The sequence below is a fragment of the Lemur catta genome, chromosome 10, assembly GCF_020740605.2.
Source record: "Lemur catta isolate mLemCat1 chromosome 10, mLemCat1.pri, whole genome shotgun sequence".
In the NCBI taxonomy this organism is placed as follows: domain Eukaryota; kingdom Metazoa; phylum Chordata; class Mammalia; order Primates; family Lemuridae; genus Lemur; species Lemur catta.
The window spans coordinates 11,694,108-11,716,492 of record NC_059137.1 but is presented as its reverse complement, the minus strand read 5'-3'; the positions used below and the strand labels follow the sequence as shown (position 1 = coordinate 11,716,492).

The window sequence follows — 22,385 nt, the reverse complement described above, 5'->3', positions numbered from 1 at the left end:
GTTTCTGCAAAAAGAGAAAGAGCCTGCAAGAGGGCATAGATCCCACCCACCTCCAGTTTCTGCAGCCTCCAGGGACTTTACCCTGCCCTGCTAACCTATGCTTAGCAAAGCCTCCAGAAAGAAATGAGTCCTGCCAACACCTTGATTTCAGCACTAATCAGAGAACCTAGTTGAATCATGCTGTGCCCAGACTTCTGAACTACAGGAACTGAACTACAGGAACTGTAGTTCAGAAATAATAAATTTATGTTAAATTGTTAAAGTTGTGGGCATTTGTTACGGTAGCAAAAGAAAACTAATACAGATGGGTTCAGAAAAGAAATTAGTTGAAGTTAGCCTAGTTCTTTTTCATTGTAAAGGTGAGAACAATGTTCTTTCTGGTTTTCTATATTCCAAGGTGAATACTAGAAGTTTCTGTCCCAGGTCTTCTTTTATGATTTATAGAGTCTTGGGAGGAAGAAAGATTTTTTCTTTTGGAGACCACTTAGTAAGACTCAAGGTTAGATAGTCAGTGGGACTGGATATCAAGATTGTATGATCTTAAGCATATTTCTACTGGGAACTATGTACTTATAATTGTATGTCCTAGAGCTTAAGAATAATTTTTTTGTGTGGTTAAGAATACTTGATATTTTTCTTTATGCACAGTTTTAAGATTGACCTTGATTGGTGTCTCTTTTAATATATTCAGACCCCTGGTTGTATGTTATAGAGGGATATATTCAGTGATGTCCTTTTTGGTAATGTAGCTTGCATCTGTCAGGAATATGACTGTGTACGTGAGTTAGCTATCTAACAATATCCAACAGGACCGCTCATTTTTATCATCAGAATTTTCGGATGATGTCAACAGTGAAGTTTCTGTCTAATGAAAGTACAATATGTAATTCATAGCTTTAAAAGTATTGTATCTGTACTGCAAGGTTTTTGTTGGGTTGTTTATTAGTAGAGCATATTAAAGGTATTCCCTAGTGGAGAAAACAAATCCATAAACTGTATTGAAACTATTAAAGCATTTGCCTTTTAGCAAGGTAAAATCTTAGTCCAACCAGATTTACAGGCTATTATTAAACATATTTAAAGTTTTGAAATAATTGAATGAAATTCATATATGAATGATTAAATGCCTTGAAGCATGGGTTCCAAGGCTTGCTCTACTCTTGTAGTTTTTCCAAATTATAATTGTTAGAGATAAAACAAGATTTGGTCTTCCAGTCAGTTTCTCATGTAAAATTTTTCCACCAATATTTTTGTAAATTTTGAACAAATTTGTCCTTGTTACTTGGATTATTTTTTGTTATATACGTTTTAAGGGTCTAGAGATGGTTTTGACTTTTTTTTCCTTATTTCATCTGGTCAACTTGCATCTGACAGAGATGGTTTTGAATGACACCAACAGTATGAGGACTGTTTGAGATAATCAGTCTGTTTTGTCTTTTCTTTCTTTATTTCCTTTCTTCTCCTTTCCCTTTCCTTCTTCCTTTCCTACAACTTCTCATCCCTCCCCTCACTGTCTTTCTTTCCTTCTGGGGGGGTTCAGTTTGTTATAATTAAGTGTCCTTTTAATTTAAAAATCAGATTAAACAACTTTTTTGTATTAATGTAGATAAAACCAGTAAGGATAAGGATTATTTCCTTATATGATAGATACATTTCTCTCTCTCTCTCTGTTAAATTTTAAAAGTGGTATCTTTAGTATGGGCTTTAATTTTAAGAGATATTTTCTTTAGATGTTGAATTGTCTTTAAGCAACAAATTTCGGATTAAGGCATCTGAGAAAATCAGAAAACCTCTTTGCTTTCATAGCTTTAGTAATAAGACTTTTAGTAACAATATTTTTCTTTAAATAGGACACACGCTTAAAATTTAGAGCAAAATTTCTTTTTAGAAATATTTGAGTTTTTCTCATTATATATATATATATATATATTTAACCTTATAAGCCATCAAAATGGACCTCCATTACATTTTAAGAGACCTTATAATAATAGAATACAACTTTTATTTTGTCAGTTTGGTCGGGTATACAGCTTTCTCGGTAGAGGGCACTGCAGGGGCATTGCAAGAAGAGAAGCTCTTCCACTGTTTCCCTCAGCTGTGTGGTAGATCAGCAATATGGATGTAAAGACATCCAGTAGAGCTCTTCCCCAGCCATGCAGCCAGCACATGTGGTCCCTTTGGTGACACTGAAACCCTGGTCTAGCCAACAGTGATTTTCCTGTGGTCCTCTCAACACGAAAATTGGTGTTCTTAGGTCTTCCTGCCCCCACCAACTTCCAAAGGTGCCTGTATACACTGATGCTAATTCTCTCCACAGGATCCTGTGAACCTCTCCTGCTGCCTGGAGAGTAGCTTTCTGTTTGCCAGCAACTACTTCTGGCCTGGGCCACTGGCCGAACTACACGTGCTCCGAGGAGGTCTGAACCCCAGCCTTGGGAAGGGACCCCTTTCCAAGTTTGTCCATCCTTGGGTACTCTCCCTAAGCCATAGAGTACTATATGAAATTTCTTTTTATCTTATATTCAGTTATTAGAGTTTAATGACTCTTTATAGTAAACTTTCTCCCATATAACCCACTGTGCGGTTTCTAACTCCTGATTGGACAGACTGATACAGCTCCCAAAGATCCCCACCTCCTGGTATTCATACCCTGTGTAATCTCTTTCCCTTGAGTGTGGATTTGACCTACTGGCTTGCTTCTAAGGATTAGAATACCACAAAAGTGATGGGATATTGCTTCCAAGATTAGGTTATAAAAGACTGTGACTTCCTTCTAGTTCTCTCTCCGAGATGACTGCAGTGCTAGTCAACACCTAGACTGCGGGCTGTGAGAGACCCTAAAGCAGAGGACCCATCTAAGTCACATCCAGATTCTTGACCTACAGAAACTGTGAGATAATAAATGTTGTGTTAAGCCACCAAATTTTGGGATAATTGGTTATGAGGTAATTTGTTATAACAATAGATAACTAATACAAGTGTTATTCCAATTTTCCTTTTCATCTTGTATCCATTTTGGTAAATTGTATTTTTAAGGAATTTGTCTGAGACTTTATAGTCTAACTTACTAATTTACTTCAGAGGTAGACAAAGTATACCAATTTATTTGCTCAAAAAGTACTTCAGAAATAAAAATGTATGTACATACAAAAACATGTATACATGTGTTCATAGCAGCTTTATTTGTAATAGCCAAGATTTTGAAACAACCCAAATGCTCTTCAATGGGTTAATGGTTAAACAGACCATGGTACATCCATAACTACTCAGCAATATAAAAGAAAAAAAAAACTATTAATACATGCAACCATTTGGATGGATCTCAAGGGAATTATGCTGAGTAAAAAAAAACAAAGCCAATCTCAAAAGTTTACATGAGGTATAATTTCAGTTATATAACATTCTCAAAATGACAAAAATACAGAGATGGAAAACAGATTAGTGGTTGCCAGAGTTTAGAGACAGGAGAATGGGGGTAAGAGAGGAAACCGGATGTGAAGATAAAGGGGTAGCACAAGGGAACACTGAGGAGATGGAACAGTTCTGTCATCTTGATAGTAATGGTGGTTCCACAAATCTACACGAGAAAATTGCATAGAACTACACACACATACATACACACATGCAAGTGCATGTGAAGCTGGTGAAACCTGAATAAAGTCTGGATTGTAAGGATGTCAATTTGCTTGTTTTGATATTATACTATAGTTATGTAAGATGCTACCATTGGAGAAAGTGTGTGAACGGTACACAGTCCTCTCCATACTATTTTTGCAACTTCCTGTGAATCTATAATTATTTCAAAATATAAGGTTTAAAAAATATTTCAGTTGATCTTATTTAGAATCTTCGGTTTAAATATCTATTTTAAATGGAAGCCCCCTTACTCTCCATCTGATTCTCACAGAGGTTGACTTTTTTTTTAAGAGGCAGGATTTTGCTCACTGCAGCCTCAAACTCCTAGGTTCAACTGATCTTCCCACCTCAGCCTCCTGGGTAGCTGGGACTAAAGGAATGTACCACACCAGGTTTTTTTTTTTTTTTTTTTGAGACAGGTCTCACTCTGTTACCCAGGCTAAAGTGGTGTCATAGCTCACTGCAACCTCAAACTCCTGGGCTCAAGCGATTGTCCAGCCTCAGCCTCCCAAGGTGCTGAGATTACAGGCATGAGCTACCATGTCTGGCTCTATAACCCAGATTTATGTTCCTAGGTTATAATATACCTATCGCATTTAGAACTGTCTGGAACATATTACGTGCTCTAAGAGTTGGCTATATTATTTCTCAGTGAATCACTCACAGTTCTCTCTTTAAACAACCCTTCATTGTAACAGGGCTAAAATAGGTTCCAACCACCACCAACCACCTTTTTGGGAGGCAGAAAGAGGGCAGACATGAATCAGAATTTTTGACTCCACCACTTTGTAGTAGATCTTGGACAAGTTATATAACATCTCAAATATAAAAGAGTTACAGAGCCAGGTGCAGTGGTGCACACCTGTAGTTCCAGCTACTCAGGAGTCTGAGGCAGGAGGATCACTGGAGGCCAGGAGTTTGAGGCTGCAGTGAGCTATGACTGCACCTGATAGCCACTACCCTCCAGCCTAAGCAACATAGCAAGACCCTGTCTGTAAAAAGAAAAAATATATAGGCTATAATATCCATAGTGAAGGATGGTTATTAAGATTGAGTGGGTTCTTGTGAAGGTAGAGTAAGTAGTTCAGGGTAATTCTTCCCCTAATCTCTGCTTGGAGAAATGTGATTCAGCCTACAAATTCTAGCCAGAGGTCATTTCACAGAGGAATTTCTCCTCTGGCTCACCCCTATTACCAGCTACAAAATTTCCCCTTTGGAGTTTCCATATATCCTACATTAGAACATAGCTCACTGAGCCAGGCACAGGGACTCACGCCTGTAATCTAGCACTTTGGGAGGGTGAGGAAGGAGGATCCCTTGACCTCAGTTCAAGAAGATAGCTCACTAAATTATTCGAATTTGTCTTTCCCATTTTCCACACTATGAACTTCTAGACTAGGGGCTTATAGTTTATTGACCTTTAACCTTAATGACCAGCACAAATAGGGGCTTAAATATATCAACTGAGTGAATGAATAAAACCACTCAAGGCCCAATGAAAACACTGTCTAGGTCCACTCAGACCATTCCCCGTTCATATTCTGAGGTCCACAGAACTATCTTAATACCTTGATGATACATTGCTTTGTAAGTTACTTATGTATCTGTCCTGTTTTCCCCACTAGACAGTAAACTCAGTATTATATATGTCCTCATTTCCCACACAGAAAGTGCTCTATATTGAATGAATGAAGTGACTGACAGAATTAAGGAATATCTCAACCTCTTTGGGTATACTAATTTTTTTTCAGATCCTTCCCAATGATACATGGATGTGGCAGGTAATCATTTACATTCCAACTTAGGGAGTGTCCTGATAGCTTTGTTAAGCCAAACAATATACCAAGAAAATAAAGATAACTAAAATAATACCATAAACTTAATATTGACACTAAACAAACAACTGTTAAGGTGGACAAATAATTTTATTTTGTGCATGCAAATACATGTCGAGTACTGCAAACTTTTTCCATCAATTTTCTCTCAAACACTGAAAATCATGATGCTCTATTTTGTGAACAGCCAAAGCTAATATCTCTTCACTTCAGTGCTACAGCAAAAACACACAGAATTCACTCTTTGCTATTCACTATCATCACAACCCTCATTGTTCCATCTTTGCCCTCCCCCCAAATACAGGCCTTAAAAGTCCTAGCCTTTCCCCATTTAATCCTATTCCTATAGCACAAAGGGAAACATTACAATTTGGAAATTCAAATTGAAATAAATGGAATAGAATTTATTCCCATATATATTCCCCATTTCATTGTACAGAATTATTTTAAATTATAGTTTTAAATAGAAGCTGAGTATATGCCTTAAAAATGAGCATTAAATCCATCTTAGAGATGGTGCCTGCTTTTTACATGATGGGTGTACACCATCTTTAATTTCATTTACATTTCAATCGAACAATAGATTTGCAAAGAAAATGTCTAATACAGACGTAAAAATATTCACACTAGAGCTTCACAATCGGTTGTACAATTGACAAACAGGCCTCTTTTCCCAAACTTTCCAGCTAAGCAAATTTATAAAATGTAATCAATGCAACAAGAAAAACATTTCTCTTTCACTTCCAGGGAAAAGAATATGCAATAAACAGTATAAATGCAGACAGCAGTTGCTGCAAGCTAACCACGATACTCCCAAGTGGCTGTACAGTGGATATGTGCAGTACAAATAAAAGCCACATGTGTTGTATCACAACTACAGTATAATTGTTTGCCCAGCTAAGAGAATGCATGCACTTCCATGCCTTGGGTTATAAAGTGAGGCCTAATTCTTGACAGGTTGATGGAATATGTGCAAATGACCTTGGATTTTGGCAGTACTAAGTGCAGCCAGTGTCTGTGTTCCACTGGTTTGGGGATATTTTTAAAATTTTATTTTAAAAAAAGAAAAAATGGCCAATTTCAGACTTGGGGATTAACTGCTCTTGGAGTAAAAATAAGACACCACTTAAATGTGGGGTGTTCTGATCTGTGGCCATTTCTCCTTGTATTCCCTTGCCAGCAAAGGGATACAAAGAAAGGGCTAGTATAAAGGAGTTACTTGTTCAATTTATCCAGAAAATGGGATACTCCTTGAGCATGTTCATTTGTGTTCTGCTTGCAGAAGGTGTCCTTATGTAGGAGTTACAGTAAGTGATCCCATCATCGCTCTTCATTCACTAAAACACAAGAAAAGTTCTTCCAGGAAACCAATATATAGTTGCAATGCAACTTTTCCTTTTAATGATTAGTTATCAATACTGGTAACAGTCTGCTCAGAAAATGACTCAAAGAAGCTGGGGAAGAAATGCTCAGATTCAAAGTTTAAATCACATGCTGAATCTGATTGTTATAAATACCACCCCTGTTAACAAGACAACATGGGCTTTAACATTTAAAATCCAAAAGCAAGCTAGATGGTTTTAAAACAATTTTTTCAAATGTTTAAATGATCCTATTTTAAATTCCTACAAATTGCTGTGCATCCTTGTAATTTTCTCAAGGCAGCACATAAAAGTGGGATGTGCTTTACGTACTTAGCCTCAACTTGAAATCTGAGTGAAAGTGACTAGATCCATACAAATGGAAAATTTCAGTTCTAGTATGGGAGGTTTCTTTTATTATTCTCTTACTAGAGTAAATAGCTACTGGAGAAAAAAATCAATGCCACTGGCCTAATGAACTACCTTCTTTTGAAAATTACAAAGCACAACTTTTCATGTATGACACTGGTTCATCACATGGCATTGACAGTAAGTCATGGCAGCAAAGGCAAGGGAATCTGCTTTGTTCAGGAACCAACTAAAGAAATACATAAGTAACTTTCTCAGAATTCCTAAAATGAAATGAGACTACAAAAAAGAATTATTGATGCTACATCCACAGTAAATGAATGAGGCGGCACAGACTTCAGAATGGGACTTAGAAACTAAAAAACAAAAACACAAAAAAAAGAAAAAAAAAGAAAAACCACCACTTTCCTGCTTTCTAGACCTTAGACTACTTTTTCTGATTAGATTAGACCATAGGCAATATGCGTAGTTCAGTTACCAACATTATAAATTTCCTCTCCTGTTGCTTTGTATCTTTTGATTTCAAACGTGTATGTCACAATGTGTTAAGAAAAGGGTCAAATGACAGGAATGCCCCAATTTTAAAAAGTCACATCCTAGGTCTGATTTGTAACATTTTCTTCCATGACATCAGTAGGTACCATTCTGAAGAAGGATCAGATGAACTGCTTTCTTCTAAAGTGGCAGAGAACCAATGGCTTTACTTCATGTTAAACCCACCATGACAGACAGAAGGTGGCCATCCTTACATAGAGAATGGATGCAATCCAGAATAATCACAACACAGAAACAATTCCTATGTTGTTAGTGAGAAAGAGAGTAAGTTTTTAAGAACAGGGAGTTATTGTTTTACGGGATCACCTGCTGCAAGACAAGTATTATTTTAATATAAATGTTCTGAGACATACCAATAAGGTTGGCAGGTATATACATATACTGATGCAAATGTAATTTCACTGGACAAGTAGGCAAACATCTAAGCAGTTTATCCCAACCCCCTCCAGCAGAGCACAACCAAGTTTCAAAATTTCAATTTTAAAATTAAAAAGATTTAAGGTTAAATACACAAGATCAATTTATGTAGTATATATTCACCCTCAGAACGTGCTGAAGATGTTTTGTGTAGTTCTGTTGCACAGAGGGTTCTTTCCCTGAGGGCACATAAGGAGCTCTCAAACTGTTAATAGGTCTCTATTTTGTAACAAAATAGCAATTTTAAAATCTTAAAAAAAAATACATTACCTTCAACATGGAAGATCTCACTATTAAATATCCATGAAATAGAATGGTTTGCATATCCTTTTTGGAATTACAAACAGCAAATAAAGTACATTGGAAGCATTTCAAATGTAATAAGCACATATTTATAGAAAGGTTCTGATATAAATTATATAACAATCATATTCCTGTAATATCCTAGGCTAATTTATAATGTCTGAAATAAGTTAATGTAACATGGTTTAAAACTCTTGTTCCTATTCATTTCAGGTTACAGAGTGAAATAAATAAAAATGTCTTTGTAGGGATGGGGAGCACTGGCCATGGCAGAAAAGTACAGTACTAACCAAAGGAAATTAAGTCAAGGCTACTGTGCTATTATGCTACAAACAAACATCTTCATACATTTGAGTATTAAATAAATGTGTAAGATCTTCCATACTGACACCAGAATATCAAAACTACCCCTTTTGTTTCTCAGGTATATTTACAACTTATCAGTCACCTTATGAGCATGTTCATTAAGACAGGTATCAAACACCAGTATTTACTCATTCTGATGAAGAAATTTCAGGGAAATGTCAACCCTCCCGCCCCTGGAAATGTGCACAAAACTTTTTATCAAAATCTTATCTGATACAATGCTGTGGTTTTGTAAAACAACTAAATAGCTCAGACGACCAATAACATGATCCTGTTTAAGCATCTTGCTAGCAGGAAAAGCCCTTACATACAGTACACCTGGTGAAAGATCAGCTTGGCTTAAAATATTCCAGTACAATTTTCAGAGTAAACAACTTCACAGAAGTTAATTAAAAAAAAAAATAATAAAACTCAAACTAATCTTAAAGAAACAGAGGAAAAACAAAAAGACAAACTATGGGTAAGATCACCAGGAAGGAATGCCCAGCTTTTGTTTTCAAATGTTGACTGAAATTTAGGTTTCAATAAAGTATCTTCCACAAATCTGGGGCATGGCTAGTTGAATATACTGCATACTTTCAGACGCCAAGTCAAAAACCATTTCAGTCACATTTTAGCAGGGCAAAAATTATTCATGTTTTTAAGTATGAATAAATGTTAGTCAATGTTCCACTATTACATGGTTCATAGTCTTATCAATCTAACAGTCAAAAAACAAGAAAAATTAAACCCCAACATGAAGTAACAATAAACAATATTTAACCAAGATAATGCAAAGAACACCCAAATTAATTAGTTTAAGTTAAAAACCCAGCAATACCATCTTGTTAGTCAGTGCAAACGCTACATACAGGGTTTTCTCAAGAAAGCCGAAAGCACCTGATTCTTTTGCCAAGTCATCAGATTCAATAATGTACAGGCTTAAATCTGCATTTTAAAAAACTGCCATTACATTAGTGCATAATTTATCAAAACTTTAAAAACGATTCTGCATAACTTAGGAGAATTTAATATCTAGTACATCAGCTGAAAGACTTAGGCACTTGGTTATATTTTTAATTAATTACTTCAACAAGTAGCCTGTGTATAAATATTAACAAAGCAGAAACTATCCTTGAAAAATGGAAAATTAAAAAAAAATTAAATGCTACAGATAAAAGCACTGCACCACACTCCTACATATAATGCAGTAAAGAAAGCTAGTATATAACCCTGTAAAATTCTATGGTAAGAATGTCTAACTTCACTCTTCAAAAGAAAAAAAAAGAAAAAAAAAATCCATGCAAAGTCCCATGAAAAAGATAAATAAAGCAGCTGGAATGAGATGGAAACTTCTCTCAGTGAAACATAAAATAGAAATAAATAAGTTAATTAAGTCTACTTTCACTAGATGTATTATTGTAGGATCCTGCTAGTTTAATAACTGAGTTGTTTTCTATAGAAGCCATTTAAAATAGGAAATGGCTCAGTTACTGCACCGGATTGCTACAAACTCATAAAAAGCTGCTTGAAGCTTAAGTTAAATGTTGTCCAAATTCCAATCACTTCTGGAAAGTGAACGTGTTACCCTAGTAAAGTAAATTTTCTTTTTTTTTTTTCATAATGCTAATGCAAGAGGGCTTGAAGTATCAAAGAGTCCACAGGAAATGGATGCCCCCGGTAATATCATTTTTTTTAAAAAAAATATACATTATATAATATATATTATATATATAAAAAGCTAGTGTAAATGCTTCCATGGTATGGTCACAAATTTGAAAGATGAACCTTCTTTCAGCTGTTAACCATCTTCCCATTTGCAACAGGTTTTAAAAAGTCGTTTTTATCTTCAGACATAACATGAGTTTTCAAAATGAGGTTGCCAACACTGACAGATGTGGTGATGGGGAGGCAACTTGCATTGCTAATAGATACTGGGAGTGGTTGGCTAAAGCAAGAAGTTACCGGCAGAATTGTTTTTTGTTCCTCCCTGAAAAAATAAATGATATTGAAAACAAATTAGTCTTAAGTGAAAACTTTAAAGAGCAACCACACATGCTTCATGAAAATTGTATCAAGCTTTACAAGCCCCTAGGCAGAAACACTAAAAGCATCACAAGTCACTTAAAAAATCCCATTTTTCAAAAATTATAATAAAAAATTAAAATACTGGTTTATTTATGGCCATACAAACTATCAAGTTCAAGATTAAGCCCATATTTTTGGCAGTAATTATACAAAACGGTATTATTATAGCCAAGAAAATCTTAACATGTCTTTTTTTCTTTTTTTGCTTTGTTGCCCAGGCTGGAGTGCAGTGGCACGTTCATAGCTCACTACAGCCTCACACTCCTGGGCTCGAGATCCTCCTGCCTTAGCCTTCTGAGTAGCTGGCAAAATGAGGTTGCCAAACACTGACAACCTAGGACTAAAGATGTGTGCCACCACACCTGACTAAATTTTTTTTTTTTTTTTTGAGACAGAGTCTTGCTCTGTTGCCTGGGCTAGAGTGAGTGCCGTGGCATCAGCCTCGCTCACAGCAACCTCAAACTCCTGGGCTTATGCAATCCTACTGCCTCAGCCTCCCGAGTAGCTGGGACTACGGGCATGCGCCACCACGCCCGGCTAATTTTTTCTATATATATTTTTAGTTGGCCAGATAATTTGTTTCTAGTTTTTAGTAGAGATGGGGTCTCGCTCTTGCTCAGGCTGGTCTCGAACTCCTGACCTCGAGCGATCCACCCGCCTCGGCCTCCCAGAGTGCTAGGATTACAGGCATGAGCCACCACACCCGGCCCCTGACTAATTTTTTAAATTATTTTTTTTTTGTAGAGATGGGGTCTCACAGTATTGCCCAGGTTGGTCTTGAACTCCTGGCCTCAAGTGATCCTTCTGCCTCAGCCCCCCGAAGTGCTAGGATTACAGGCATGAGCCACTAAGCTCAGACTTAACATGATTTTTTTAAAAAAGAAACCCTTAATCTAGGTTTTAATTCTTTAACTTTGGCCACCATATTGAAGGAGTATAATCTGATACTGGAGCATAGACTTTTATCCCAACAAAAAGCAAGTTTCAGGCTACTAAAATGGACTACTTTGTTAGTTCAATTTTATCTCTTCTCCCCTAAAAATCTGGACTGACCAAATCATTGCCCTATTGTATAAGGTCTTCCTCACAGCACAAAGCCAAAAATGAATTTAACATAGCATCTATTTCTCTTTAAGTATTCATGCCCTAAGTCCACTGGTTATGAATTTTCTGTCTAACACTCACAGAATCACATGGTCTTCACCTAAACTCTGTTTTTTCTGCTTTAGTGGCTCCTTTTGGTGCTGTTGGACAGGATGCCCATTTTCCACTGCTGTTCCATTCAGCAACTGATCATTTTGAGAACTGATTCCAAGTTGTATGTCCAGGATCTCCTAGGAAAATAAAATTTTAATTCTTCAGTATGAAAATATTTTATACTTTTTAATTTTTAAAGGAACAAAGCTTCCTAATTATCTAATTGTGGCACTTACTTCGATTTGTTCACTTTGTCCATCAGGTTCATCAGTATCAAGTGCTGAAAGCTCTAATTCAATATCCCTATCAGGCTTAGTATCTGTTGAATCTTCTGTATAATCACTCTGTAAACAAAAAAATACTGATCTTATACCCATGGAACTTAAATTAAAACGAGAACCTCAAGGGTTTAACTAAAGAATTATTTAGGAAATCTCAGACTATAATTTTATTTCTACTGTAAGTTTTAACAGTGATCAATCATACATAAGAAAAAGGTACACTAAAATGCACAAAGACTGGTATAAACCAAGCTTGCAGAAAACAAATACATTATGCATGAAGCTGAAAGGTTCAGTTTTGTTACCTCTCCATTTCTCAGTTCAATTTCCTTGCTTAGAAGATTTAAGGTAAGGTGACGGCCTTCATCCAGGGAATTCCACTTCTGTTGCATGGCCAGAGCATTGGCCTCCCTCTGAAGAAGTAATGAGTTACTCTTGGCCTATATAAGGAGAAAGGGGGAAAAAAAGTAAAGTAAGTTTCCAACCATAGTTTTCAAATGTCATTCTGTTTTTTTAAAAATTCAAAGCTAAGTTACCTAGAACCTACCTGCTGAAGTTCAATGCTTAAAAGGTCTCCAGTACTGGAATGCTTTCTATGACCAGATAAATCAGTAACAATGAATCTGTCCCTTTAAAGAGAAATATGGTTATTTTAATAAAAGTAAAATAAATGAAGCAACTAAAGCAGCAATGACTATATGTTTTAAGTAACTGATCAACCCTGAAAGCTTTGTGAAAGTAAATGTAAAAGTAAAAATTTTTTTCACAAATTTGTTACACAGCTCAGACTAGCAAAGCACATTTCATGAACAAATGGGGGTGGGATTTGGTCTCCAAGGATACATACAAGTCTGAGAATGGAGAATCCTAAAGAATTAAGAAAAACATTACCGTTCAATATAGTGTGCTGATGATGTGGCCTCACTGCCATATGAACTCCACCTTGAATCAACAGCATTGACGTAAGGGACATAATCTAGAGAAATGTAGAAAGAAACAATGTTTGCAAAAGTGAAAAACTAGTGGATAGATATGCATGTATACTTTTCAAAAAAAGATCTGATTTTATCCCACTAGCCATATGATGCTGGTTAAACCATTTAATTCTGAGTTTACTAGAGTTGTTAAATGGAGGGAAACATACTCTATTGTATAAACTGCAGATTAAAAAGCACAGTCCCTTATATCAGACTAGGGATTAGTTAAATGGATTACCTGATACGCTGATGGGCTTAGTCGCACTTCCTTGGGAAGCAGTGGCCTGGACAGGATCCGTAGTATGGTAACCTGTACGGGAAGATCTGGAAATTGCACCCCACTTTGAGATGATGGGTCCATCACTAAAGGGAATTATTGGGTCTTCTTCTTTTGTCCTTCTCTGAGTTTCAAATAAATGTACTCTTCTCTTAACATCTCCACTGTCCAGGTCCTGCATAAACCAAAGAAAATCAATAAAAGGACTGTTGGCTATTACTTCAGCTAGGAAGTATATGCTATCAAGAGACATGTGATTAGGTTTTCTGGTAAATTTAACAGTAGCTCTACATGTCAGTGATAATCCAACACTATTATTAAACCACTAAACTATGCTCAAATAATTTAAACATTAAACGTAATTTATTTCAGACTTATCTAAATATAATGCAGCTGCTTACAGATGAGTTATATATATAGCAACAGTAAAAAGATGAAAGCATTCACTCTAAAACTTGAGTCAACATGCATTATCTCTCCCCACCAAACCCCAACCCCAGCAAAATCATACCATTAACACAGCATTTGAATTAGCAATTACATCTTTGGGCTCTGAATCGATGGCATTTATACAGGAGCCTATGGTGCCACAGGACCAGGGAGAATAATGAGAAAGATGATCTTCTTCAAATTTTGTACCACTCACACTCTCAGAGAACTGGTTTTTTAAAAAAAATAAGCCAATTAGTAAGAAACTTAAATGTATAAGCTTATAACTAATATAAAGTGACTATTGCAGAATTGAGAGAACTTCACAGTGAACAATTATACTCTTAATAATATAAAAACTGTTATAAGCAACAAATAGTATTTTTACATTAGAAAATGGCATGCCTTCTCTTTTCCCTTTTTCCTTTAAGTGCTCATAAGGAACACTTGACTGACACTATCAAAAGCAATCAACAAATATTTGTAGCATGTCACTAACATGGTATGGGGTGCTCTAAAAAAACAAAGAAGAAGAAAAAGCAAAAGAAAACAAATATACAGATACGCACAGACGCAGAGAACACACAGTCTATGTCCTAAAGGAGTTTATAATTTCCTTGACAAAAGAACAACATGTACAAATAAGGGAACATGACTGATAAACCATGTAGTATTAAATAAAGAGCCAAAGAATTCAAACAGGGGTCTGTAGCTAGAAGGGGAAGTGAATACATTTTAAAGGAACTGTAAGGAATACTACAGGACCAGAATATTAAAGTTGTAATAATCTTTAAATCTAGTTTATTAATTATTTAGATAAGAAAATTTAAGGCCAAAAAGGTTAAATAACTTGCCCCAAGACAAACTGTAAGCTGAAAGCATATCTTAATCTCAGGAAAATACTCATTTCCTAAAACATATTATATAAAAAACGAAAATATACTTTTCTATCAAGCAAGTGGCAGCTCTGTCACTGTTGTCAAGATGTTTACCTGCTTTGAAGAAGTCTAAGTTTGATAAGATAAATTTGGATCTAGTTTAAAAATTCAATGCTTTATTAAAAGATTTATGGATAAAAAAATATAATGCCTATGATTATTTCAAAATAAACCAGCAGGAAAAGGGGGTGGTACAAATAAAATAAGATTTGGCTGAGTTGATAATTGTGAAAGCTGGGAAATAGAGTTTATTATACTATTCTCTCTATATTTGTATATGTTTGAAATTTTTTTTTTTTTTAGAGACAGGGTCTCTAAAATGTTGCTCAGGCTGGTCTGGAAATCTTGGCCTCAAGCAATCCTCCTGACTCAGCCTCCCGAGTTGTTGGGATTATAGGCATGAGCCACTGTGCCTGGCATATGTTTGAAATTGTTTATAATAAAAAAGATTAAAAAATGTTTTACATCAGATCCTCTAGGGGTAAGGAATAAATTAGAAGAAACTTTAAAAAGAAATTAATGGTTTTCTCTAAATATAACAGTACTAAAAACACCAGGTTAAATTAAAATCATCCTGGAACAAAAACTTGTTTTGTTCTTTTGGGTAGATGCCCAATAATGGGATTGCTGGATCAAATGGTAGGTCTACTTATATCTGTTTAAGGTATCTCCATATTGCTTTCCACATTGTAATGCCAAGAACAATAATTAGCAGTGATGTAAATAGCATGAATAATTCAGTGGGCATTTGTGCACCTCTTGTGAAGTAGGGAAGAAAACCCTCAGCCCAGGATTCAAATCCCAGCTGCTTACAGGCTGAATGATCTTGGGCTAATTACACAACTTCTCTGAGTTGGATTCCTAACCTGTAAAATATGGATAATACCTGTGCCCTAAGGTTTTTGTGAGAATTAAATAAAACAGCTTTATGTAAATGTATGGTACAGCGCCTGGCATGAGTAGGTGCTCAATAAATGGTAGATACAAAGCTTATTATTAATAAAGACTATAAAAATAACTGTACTGCTGGAAAGATTTTAATTTTTGGTTGATAAAGGACTGAGAGACATATGATGGTCTTCAGAGTCTCACAACACCTAGGGAGTATACAGTCAATGTTTACTGACCTAACCTCAAGTGCACACGAAACCACTGCAAAATATCCAAAATAGCTAAACCTAGTTTAAATGAGAAATTTGAAGTCAACTGTTCAAACTATCCCTGCAATATCAAGTGATTAAAACCTTTCTTACATCCGTGCGAAAGTCTACACTGAATAGAGGAGAAGGTGGTGTTGGTGACTGTGTTGCCACAGGAAGAGTTGAAGAGACAAGAGGTGCTTTCTGAGTGTGGTACTGTGCCCACTGATCTGGCTTTCTTCTTATCTGCTCCTCGCAACTGGTCTTCAAATGACCACAAGGTTCCTAATGGAGGATAAAAGAAACAATCTTAATCATCTAGGGAGTGGCGAATAAATTTAACTATGCTCTGTGAAAATAATGTAAACAGTTTATGATATTTTGGGGATAAAAAAACACAGGAGGGAAAGTCACCCTAGTCTATTCTCCACACACTTAAACAAAAAGGTTAATATTTATTCAACTGATGTTAAAAGTAAAATCTGAGCACTCACTTTTTTGGTTTCAGAAAGTCATTTGTATACATGTGGAGACACTGAAAAGAGGCCCTGTCCTTGTAATTCTAAGATTTATTTTTACCTACCCAACAGTTTTCTATCCAAATATGACATTTATTGAGCATTCATATGGATCAGGCCTAGTTCTAAAAGTTTTGTTTTTCTGATTTAATTCTCACAACAGCCTTGAGGTAGGTACTACTGTTATTTCCACCAAACAGATGAAAAAAACTGAGGCATAGGAGAAGTAACTTCCGTAGGTCACACAACTGTAAGTGGAGGAGCCAGAATGTATACTTGGGAGGTTTAACGCCAAACATTGGACTTGTAACTAGTACACTAACTACTACACTCTAGTAGCATTCCTATTTCCATCATCACTTACCCTTGGTAAAGGCACAGTTGTCCTTGGCTCACTTGGTGGCTGACAAGCCACTGAATAATATCCATCTAATGAGTTATATCTTTCCCGCAAAGATGTCTGATAGACAGACGAGTGCATCACATCCATTGGAGGTAAAGAATTGCTTCTAATAATGTCATCTCGTTGGTACATAGGTGGGCGCCAGATGCGCCTACTGTCATACACAGGAGCATACATCCCAGAAGGTACTGGAGGAACTGGTCCATACGGCTGCGGAGGAGGAGGCTGGTAAGGAGAAGAATTCATTCGATCTCGAGGGGAAAATGTACTGTAATGATCGGCATATGGCATGGAAGCAGGTGGGAGGGAGGACTCTGGAACATTATTGGACCTCACAAAGCGAGGAACACAGGGAGCCACACCAGCTGGTACCGTTGGAGGTGGTGGGTAGTATCCTTGAAAATTGGAAAAAGGAATATTTAATGTCATCTTAGTAAAATCCAACATTTTATAATGGTTTAAGTCTAAGACAGCCTTTAATATGGGAAAATATAAGCTTTGAATTTTACCTTAGTTACCCTGCTTTACAAAGCAGCTATGTATTTTCAAGATATTACTATATGAAAATCATTAACATTCAACACTTTGTTAAACTGCTTTTTAAAAACACATGATAGAGCTATTAATAGATGGCTGGTAAATTTCCTTCTAGAGCATCTAGTGCCATAGGCTTTGGATTAAATGATTACATCATTGATTCTTATTATCCTTTTTGGGAGCAGAGGTTAAAGACCTCTTTCAAAATCTATGTAACTTGTTCATTGTCATTCCAAAATTGTTCATAAGCATACATAAACAAAACATTTTACATACTATTTCGGGAGATTTGCAGTACTCCCTGAAACTTATTCATGAACCTTGTATTTGATTCACAGGAATGACAATCTTACAACTATTAGTATCTAGAACTGCAGATTCTTAGGGCAGGAGAAAACATTGGGGTCACATACTCCTAAGGATTAATTTTTTAATGTAGACATTCTAGACAGATATAAATGATTCATTCATTTATCTAAGGGAAACACATGTCAGATTACAGTTTCTTTTTTTCTTAGAATTACATAAAATTGCATAAAATTACTTACCTGTCTGTGGATACTGTGGGACTTCAAAGGGTATCTGAGTCCTTGGATCTTGAAAATACTGAATGTTTTCAGAATGCTGAGGATATACTGGTACTCTAGTTAGAAATGGGCTGGATTTTTGAGGCACAGAATTCAGCTCTGTTCCAACATTAGAGGGTCCAGCTGAGGTAGCCGCTACATTACTTACAGGAGTCTTGGGTGGAGAACCAATTTTACTGGAAAGAGAGTTTTACAAAGAACAAAAGATAACCAAATGTCTTCCTCAAAATGAATTTTTCATAAAATTATATAGTGAAATCACTAATGGAAAATGACCATGAACCTCAAACTCTTGGGCTCAAGAGATCCTCCCACCTGAGCCTCCTGAGTAACTAAGACTACAGGTGCATGCCACCTCATCCACCTTTTTTTCCCCTAGAGATGGGGGTCTCACCATGTTGCCTGGGCTGGTCTCAAATTCCTGGCGTCAAGCAATCCTCCCACCTCATGCTCCCAAAGTGCTGGGATTATAGGCATAAGCCACCGCATCAACCCTAGCTCATTTTCATTAGCTACACCAATTGGCCTGGTGTTTGGCACATATTAGATGATGTATAATATCTGATGAATAAATAATGTATGTAGATTTATTTTTAAATATTTGAATGAATAATTTATGTAGATTACCTTTAAAGTTGTTACCCTAGTCCATTAAAAAACCCTGAGATATAATTCACCTGTTGAAGGTGTACAATCAGGGGTTGTTGGTATAATCATAAGGTTGTCTAATTATCACCACTGTTTAATCCTAAAACATTTTCATAACTCCCAAGGGAAACCTGTACCCATTAGCATGTACGCTCCATTCCTGCTCCCACCCTAAGCCCCTAGAAACCATTAATCTACCTTCTGTCTCCATGGATTTGCCTATTCTAAACATTTTATATAAATGGAATTATACAACATGTGGCCTTCTGTGTCTGCCTTCTTTCACTTAGCATAATGTTTTCAAGATTCATCCATATTGTAGCATGTGATAGTACTTCATTCTTTATAGCTGAATAATATTCCATTGTATGGATATGAAATGGTTTTACAACATTACCTTGCCAAAACCCTTCAAAAGCTTATTTCCTAAACATCTATAACATAAGGTCTCCATAATTTGGTGCCAACCTATCTATCTAATCTTATTTATGCCAGTCCCTAACATAAAGCTTCAAATCTAAAAGGCTGGTTTCCTCAATATTCCATATAATTACTTAAAAACTTAATCCATGTTATACTGTTTCCTTTTCTGAAATCGGCTGTATTTTTCCCAGCAATATAAAATTTTCCTGTCCTTTAATTCAATTCCAATATTATTTCATTTGCGTGAATGCTGTCTCCACAACTATATCATCATAAATTCCTTAGAGGCAGAGATACCTTGGATATCTCATGTACTCCCAACAGTGCCAAAAACAGAGGTCAGAATGAGTACATAAACAACATGTGTTCACTAGATAATGTTCTCTGATAAATCTTTTCTAAAATCTCTCCCAGGGAAGATTTAGGGGTCCTTTAATAAATAATTTCCCCCATCACATGCTGACTGCAGAAGGGGCAAATATTACTGCTTATCTACCCATTATTATTATATGAAATCATTACCAGTGTACTATGTGCCTAGCACAATGCTTTTTTCCTAGCAGGGATACAATAGATACTGACAGACTATTTGTGGGCAACAAAATCTTAACATGCTTTAACTCAGATTTTAACCTATAAAAGAATACCAAAACATGGGACTTTAGAGTCAGAAATAGCTTTTCAGATCATCTGAAAGTTTCAAAACTTTTTTCTTATGGCACCAAAACCCTTTGCCAAATGAAATCTTATGCTGGCATCCAATCACAACAGCAATGGTGGTAATAATAACAATAATAAAACATCATTTATTGAGTGCTTACTATCTGGCAGGCATTGTTCAAAGCATATTGCAGGGTTAACTCAGTTAGTCCTCACAGCCAACATACATAGTATTAGTAATTCTAATTTTACGGATGTGTAAACTGAGGAAGATAGGTTAAGCAACTGGCCTAAGATCAAACAGCTAGGAACCAATGAGCCAGAACTTGAGCCCAAAGAGTTTGGCTCCAAGATTCCCCTCTTAACTACTATACATAATTATAGAGTATAAATAAAGCAGAAGTGCTCTGATTGAAACAGGGTTAGAGGCTGAGCATCTCACTTGCTCAGGTCTCTCCTTAGTTTCTTTCTAGCACCTGTATGGAATCAATACTAAAGTTAAAGGAAGTAAGGTGTCAAAAAAACCCAATTCTGGTCCAACCTCTTCAGTGTACAGTTGAGGAAAACAAAACTCAGAGTTGAAATGACCTTCCAACCTTACAGAGCTATTCAGTTGCAGAGCCAGGACTAGAACAAAAATTTTTTGGTATTTACTGTTTCTTCTACTACATGAAACATTCTGCATAAAAATTCTGATTAACTGCTGTTCCTTGGGATAAATAAAAATACTCAGGCGTTTCTAAAAAGGGTAAAGAATTAATATTAATCATTTTTGCCTAATACCTACTTTTCAGTTATAGAATCTGCAGAGGGCCCAGTAGCATTCTGACCATTAGTGCCAACCTTCCCCACTTTCTTCACAGTCTCCAGAGCTCTTAAGGTACTGTCAGTACTACGTGAGATTAGCTGGGAAACACTATTTTCTGCATTTGAAATTCCGTTTGTACTTGGAACAGTTTTCCCCGTTGTTTCAGTACTTCCTATGACAGAAATGACATTTCCGGCTGTGGTTGTGACAGTGTTGTTTACACCAACTTTATTTAGAAGAGGAAACGTTCTTACAGTGGCATTGATCTTTTTGTTCCTTAATCGATACCTGTTTAAAAAAAATGAATATATTGGTGAATATTTCACTAAATCTTACTCTGAAGGAAAAAAGATAACAGGAAAAGATTTAAAAAGGTAGAAACAGCTTTGAAATAGCTTCTTCAGCTAAATAATCAAACACAGTCTACATCAAATCCTACTATGACAGATGCCACATGAAAATATACATGCCATTCACATATGTATATAATATACATGTATACATAAGGATATAATATAGCAAGCAAAATACACACATATTCAAAAAAGCCTTTTGAGAGAGTGGGAAGAGATCGTTTGAAAATTTTATATAACTGGATTATAAAGTACACTATGTTAAAATGACAGGAACCAGCACCAAATTTAGTTGGGAACACAGAATAAAGAGAAAAGGTATGCAAGAGTTGAAGGCATTCTCTGTTGTTACCAAACTGTTCAAGCATTATATAATTTTTTTATAAAAATTAAGAAAACCAAAACTTATTCTTAAACAAACATTACATAAAAAATGTAGAAATTTTGTATTATATTTTTCCGATTACTTTATGCCTAAAGTAAAATGCATTTGAATTAAAGATTTTTCTGATACTAAGCTTTGACTTTTATTTATGGTGATCATCGATATAATACTCTAATATGTAAAGCAATTTGATCTTGGGACTCCATTTAAGAAAATGTTTGCACTTGTATACCAAAAATTTCATTATAATGTAGTCCTTCCTTGTCAACATTCCCTCCAGTATTTTAAAGTTGTGAAAAATTAAGTTACATGAACAGAAAGAAGACTACATACATTTGGGGTCATAAACAATACCTTCACTACAGTTTCCCTTTTAATTTTCCAGTACCTATAAAACAGCTTAATCATTCAATCCTTCTCTTGTTCTCTTTCTCACACATACACACACTAACAGAGGAAGGTGAAGCTCAATAAAAGACAAGTACTCCCAGATCAGACTGGCTGAAAGTGGAGTAATAGAACATAAAGTTTAAAAAAAAAAAAAGCTGATGGCCAGTTTACCCATGGCATCTTGTAGACAATGGAGCCATTGATTAATTCTTTAAGAAGGAGGGGCATGAGCAGACCTGTATTTTTAAAAAATTTTTATTTTTAATTATTATGGGTCCATAATAGGTATATATCTTTACAGACCTATATTTTATGAAGGCAATTTGGTGGCACGATGGGGCCCAAAGATCCCTGTACTTTCCTCAATTTGCTGAATGAAGTCTACTCGTCATTCTTTTCTTCAAAGTTCTTATACAAAATGCCCAGCTGCTCCCTGTTTTCCTTTCTCAAAGAATAAATCTCAAATATCCTTAAGGTTGCTCTAGCAAGCAAAAAATAAAGTTTTGACTGTGAGCCTCTCAAAAGA

General features: G+C 35.8%; 1 protein-coding gene across 4 annotated transcripts in view; it reads right to left on the bottom strand.

Annotated features, from left to right (window-relative positions):
- Window positions 1-5,542: 5,542 nt before the first annotated feature.
- Window positions 5,543-22,385, bottom strand: part of RC3H2 (ring finger and CCCH-type domains 2) — a 44,484-nt gene continuing 27,641 nt past the window's right edge. For 2 of the 4 annotated variants that reach the window (XM_045562161.1, XM_045562164.1), the window contains exons 10-21: window positions 20,711-21,019; window positions 18,154-18,368; window positions 17,030-17,463; window positions 16,262-16,432; window positions 14,153-14,299; window positions 13,603-13,816; window positions 13,279-13,363; window positions 12,935-13,016; window positions 12,693-12,827; window positions 12,343-12,450; window positions 12,095-12,243; window positions 5,543-10,811 (exon numbers count right to left, since the gene is read on the bottom strand). In XM_045562161.1, the coding sequence (XP_045418117.1) occupies window positions 10,616-10,811; window positions 12,095-12,243; window positions 12,343-12,450; window positions 12,693-12,827; window positions 12,935-13,016; window positions 13,279-13,363; window positions 13,603-13,816; window positions 14,153-14,299; window positions 16,262-16,432; window positions 17,030-17,463; window positions 18,154-18,368; window positions 20,711-21,019 (2,245 nt within the window). In that variant the 3' untranslated portion in view covers window positions 5,543-10,615. The remainder of the gene's footprint in view (window positions 10,812-12,094; window positions 12,244-12,342; window positions 12,451-12,692; window positions 12,828-12,934; window positions 13,017-13,278; window positions 13,364-13,602; window positions 13,817-14,152; window positions 14,300-16,261; window positions 16,433-17,029; window positions 17,464-18,153; window positions 18,369-20,710; window positions 21,020-22,385) is intronic. The other 2 variants (XM_045562163.1, XM_045562162.1) reach the window with 2 other exon arrangements.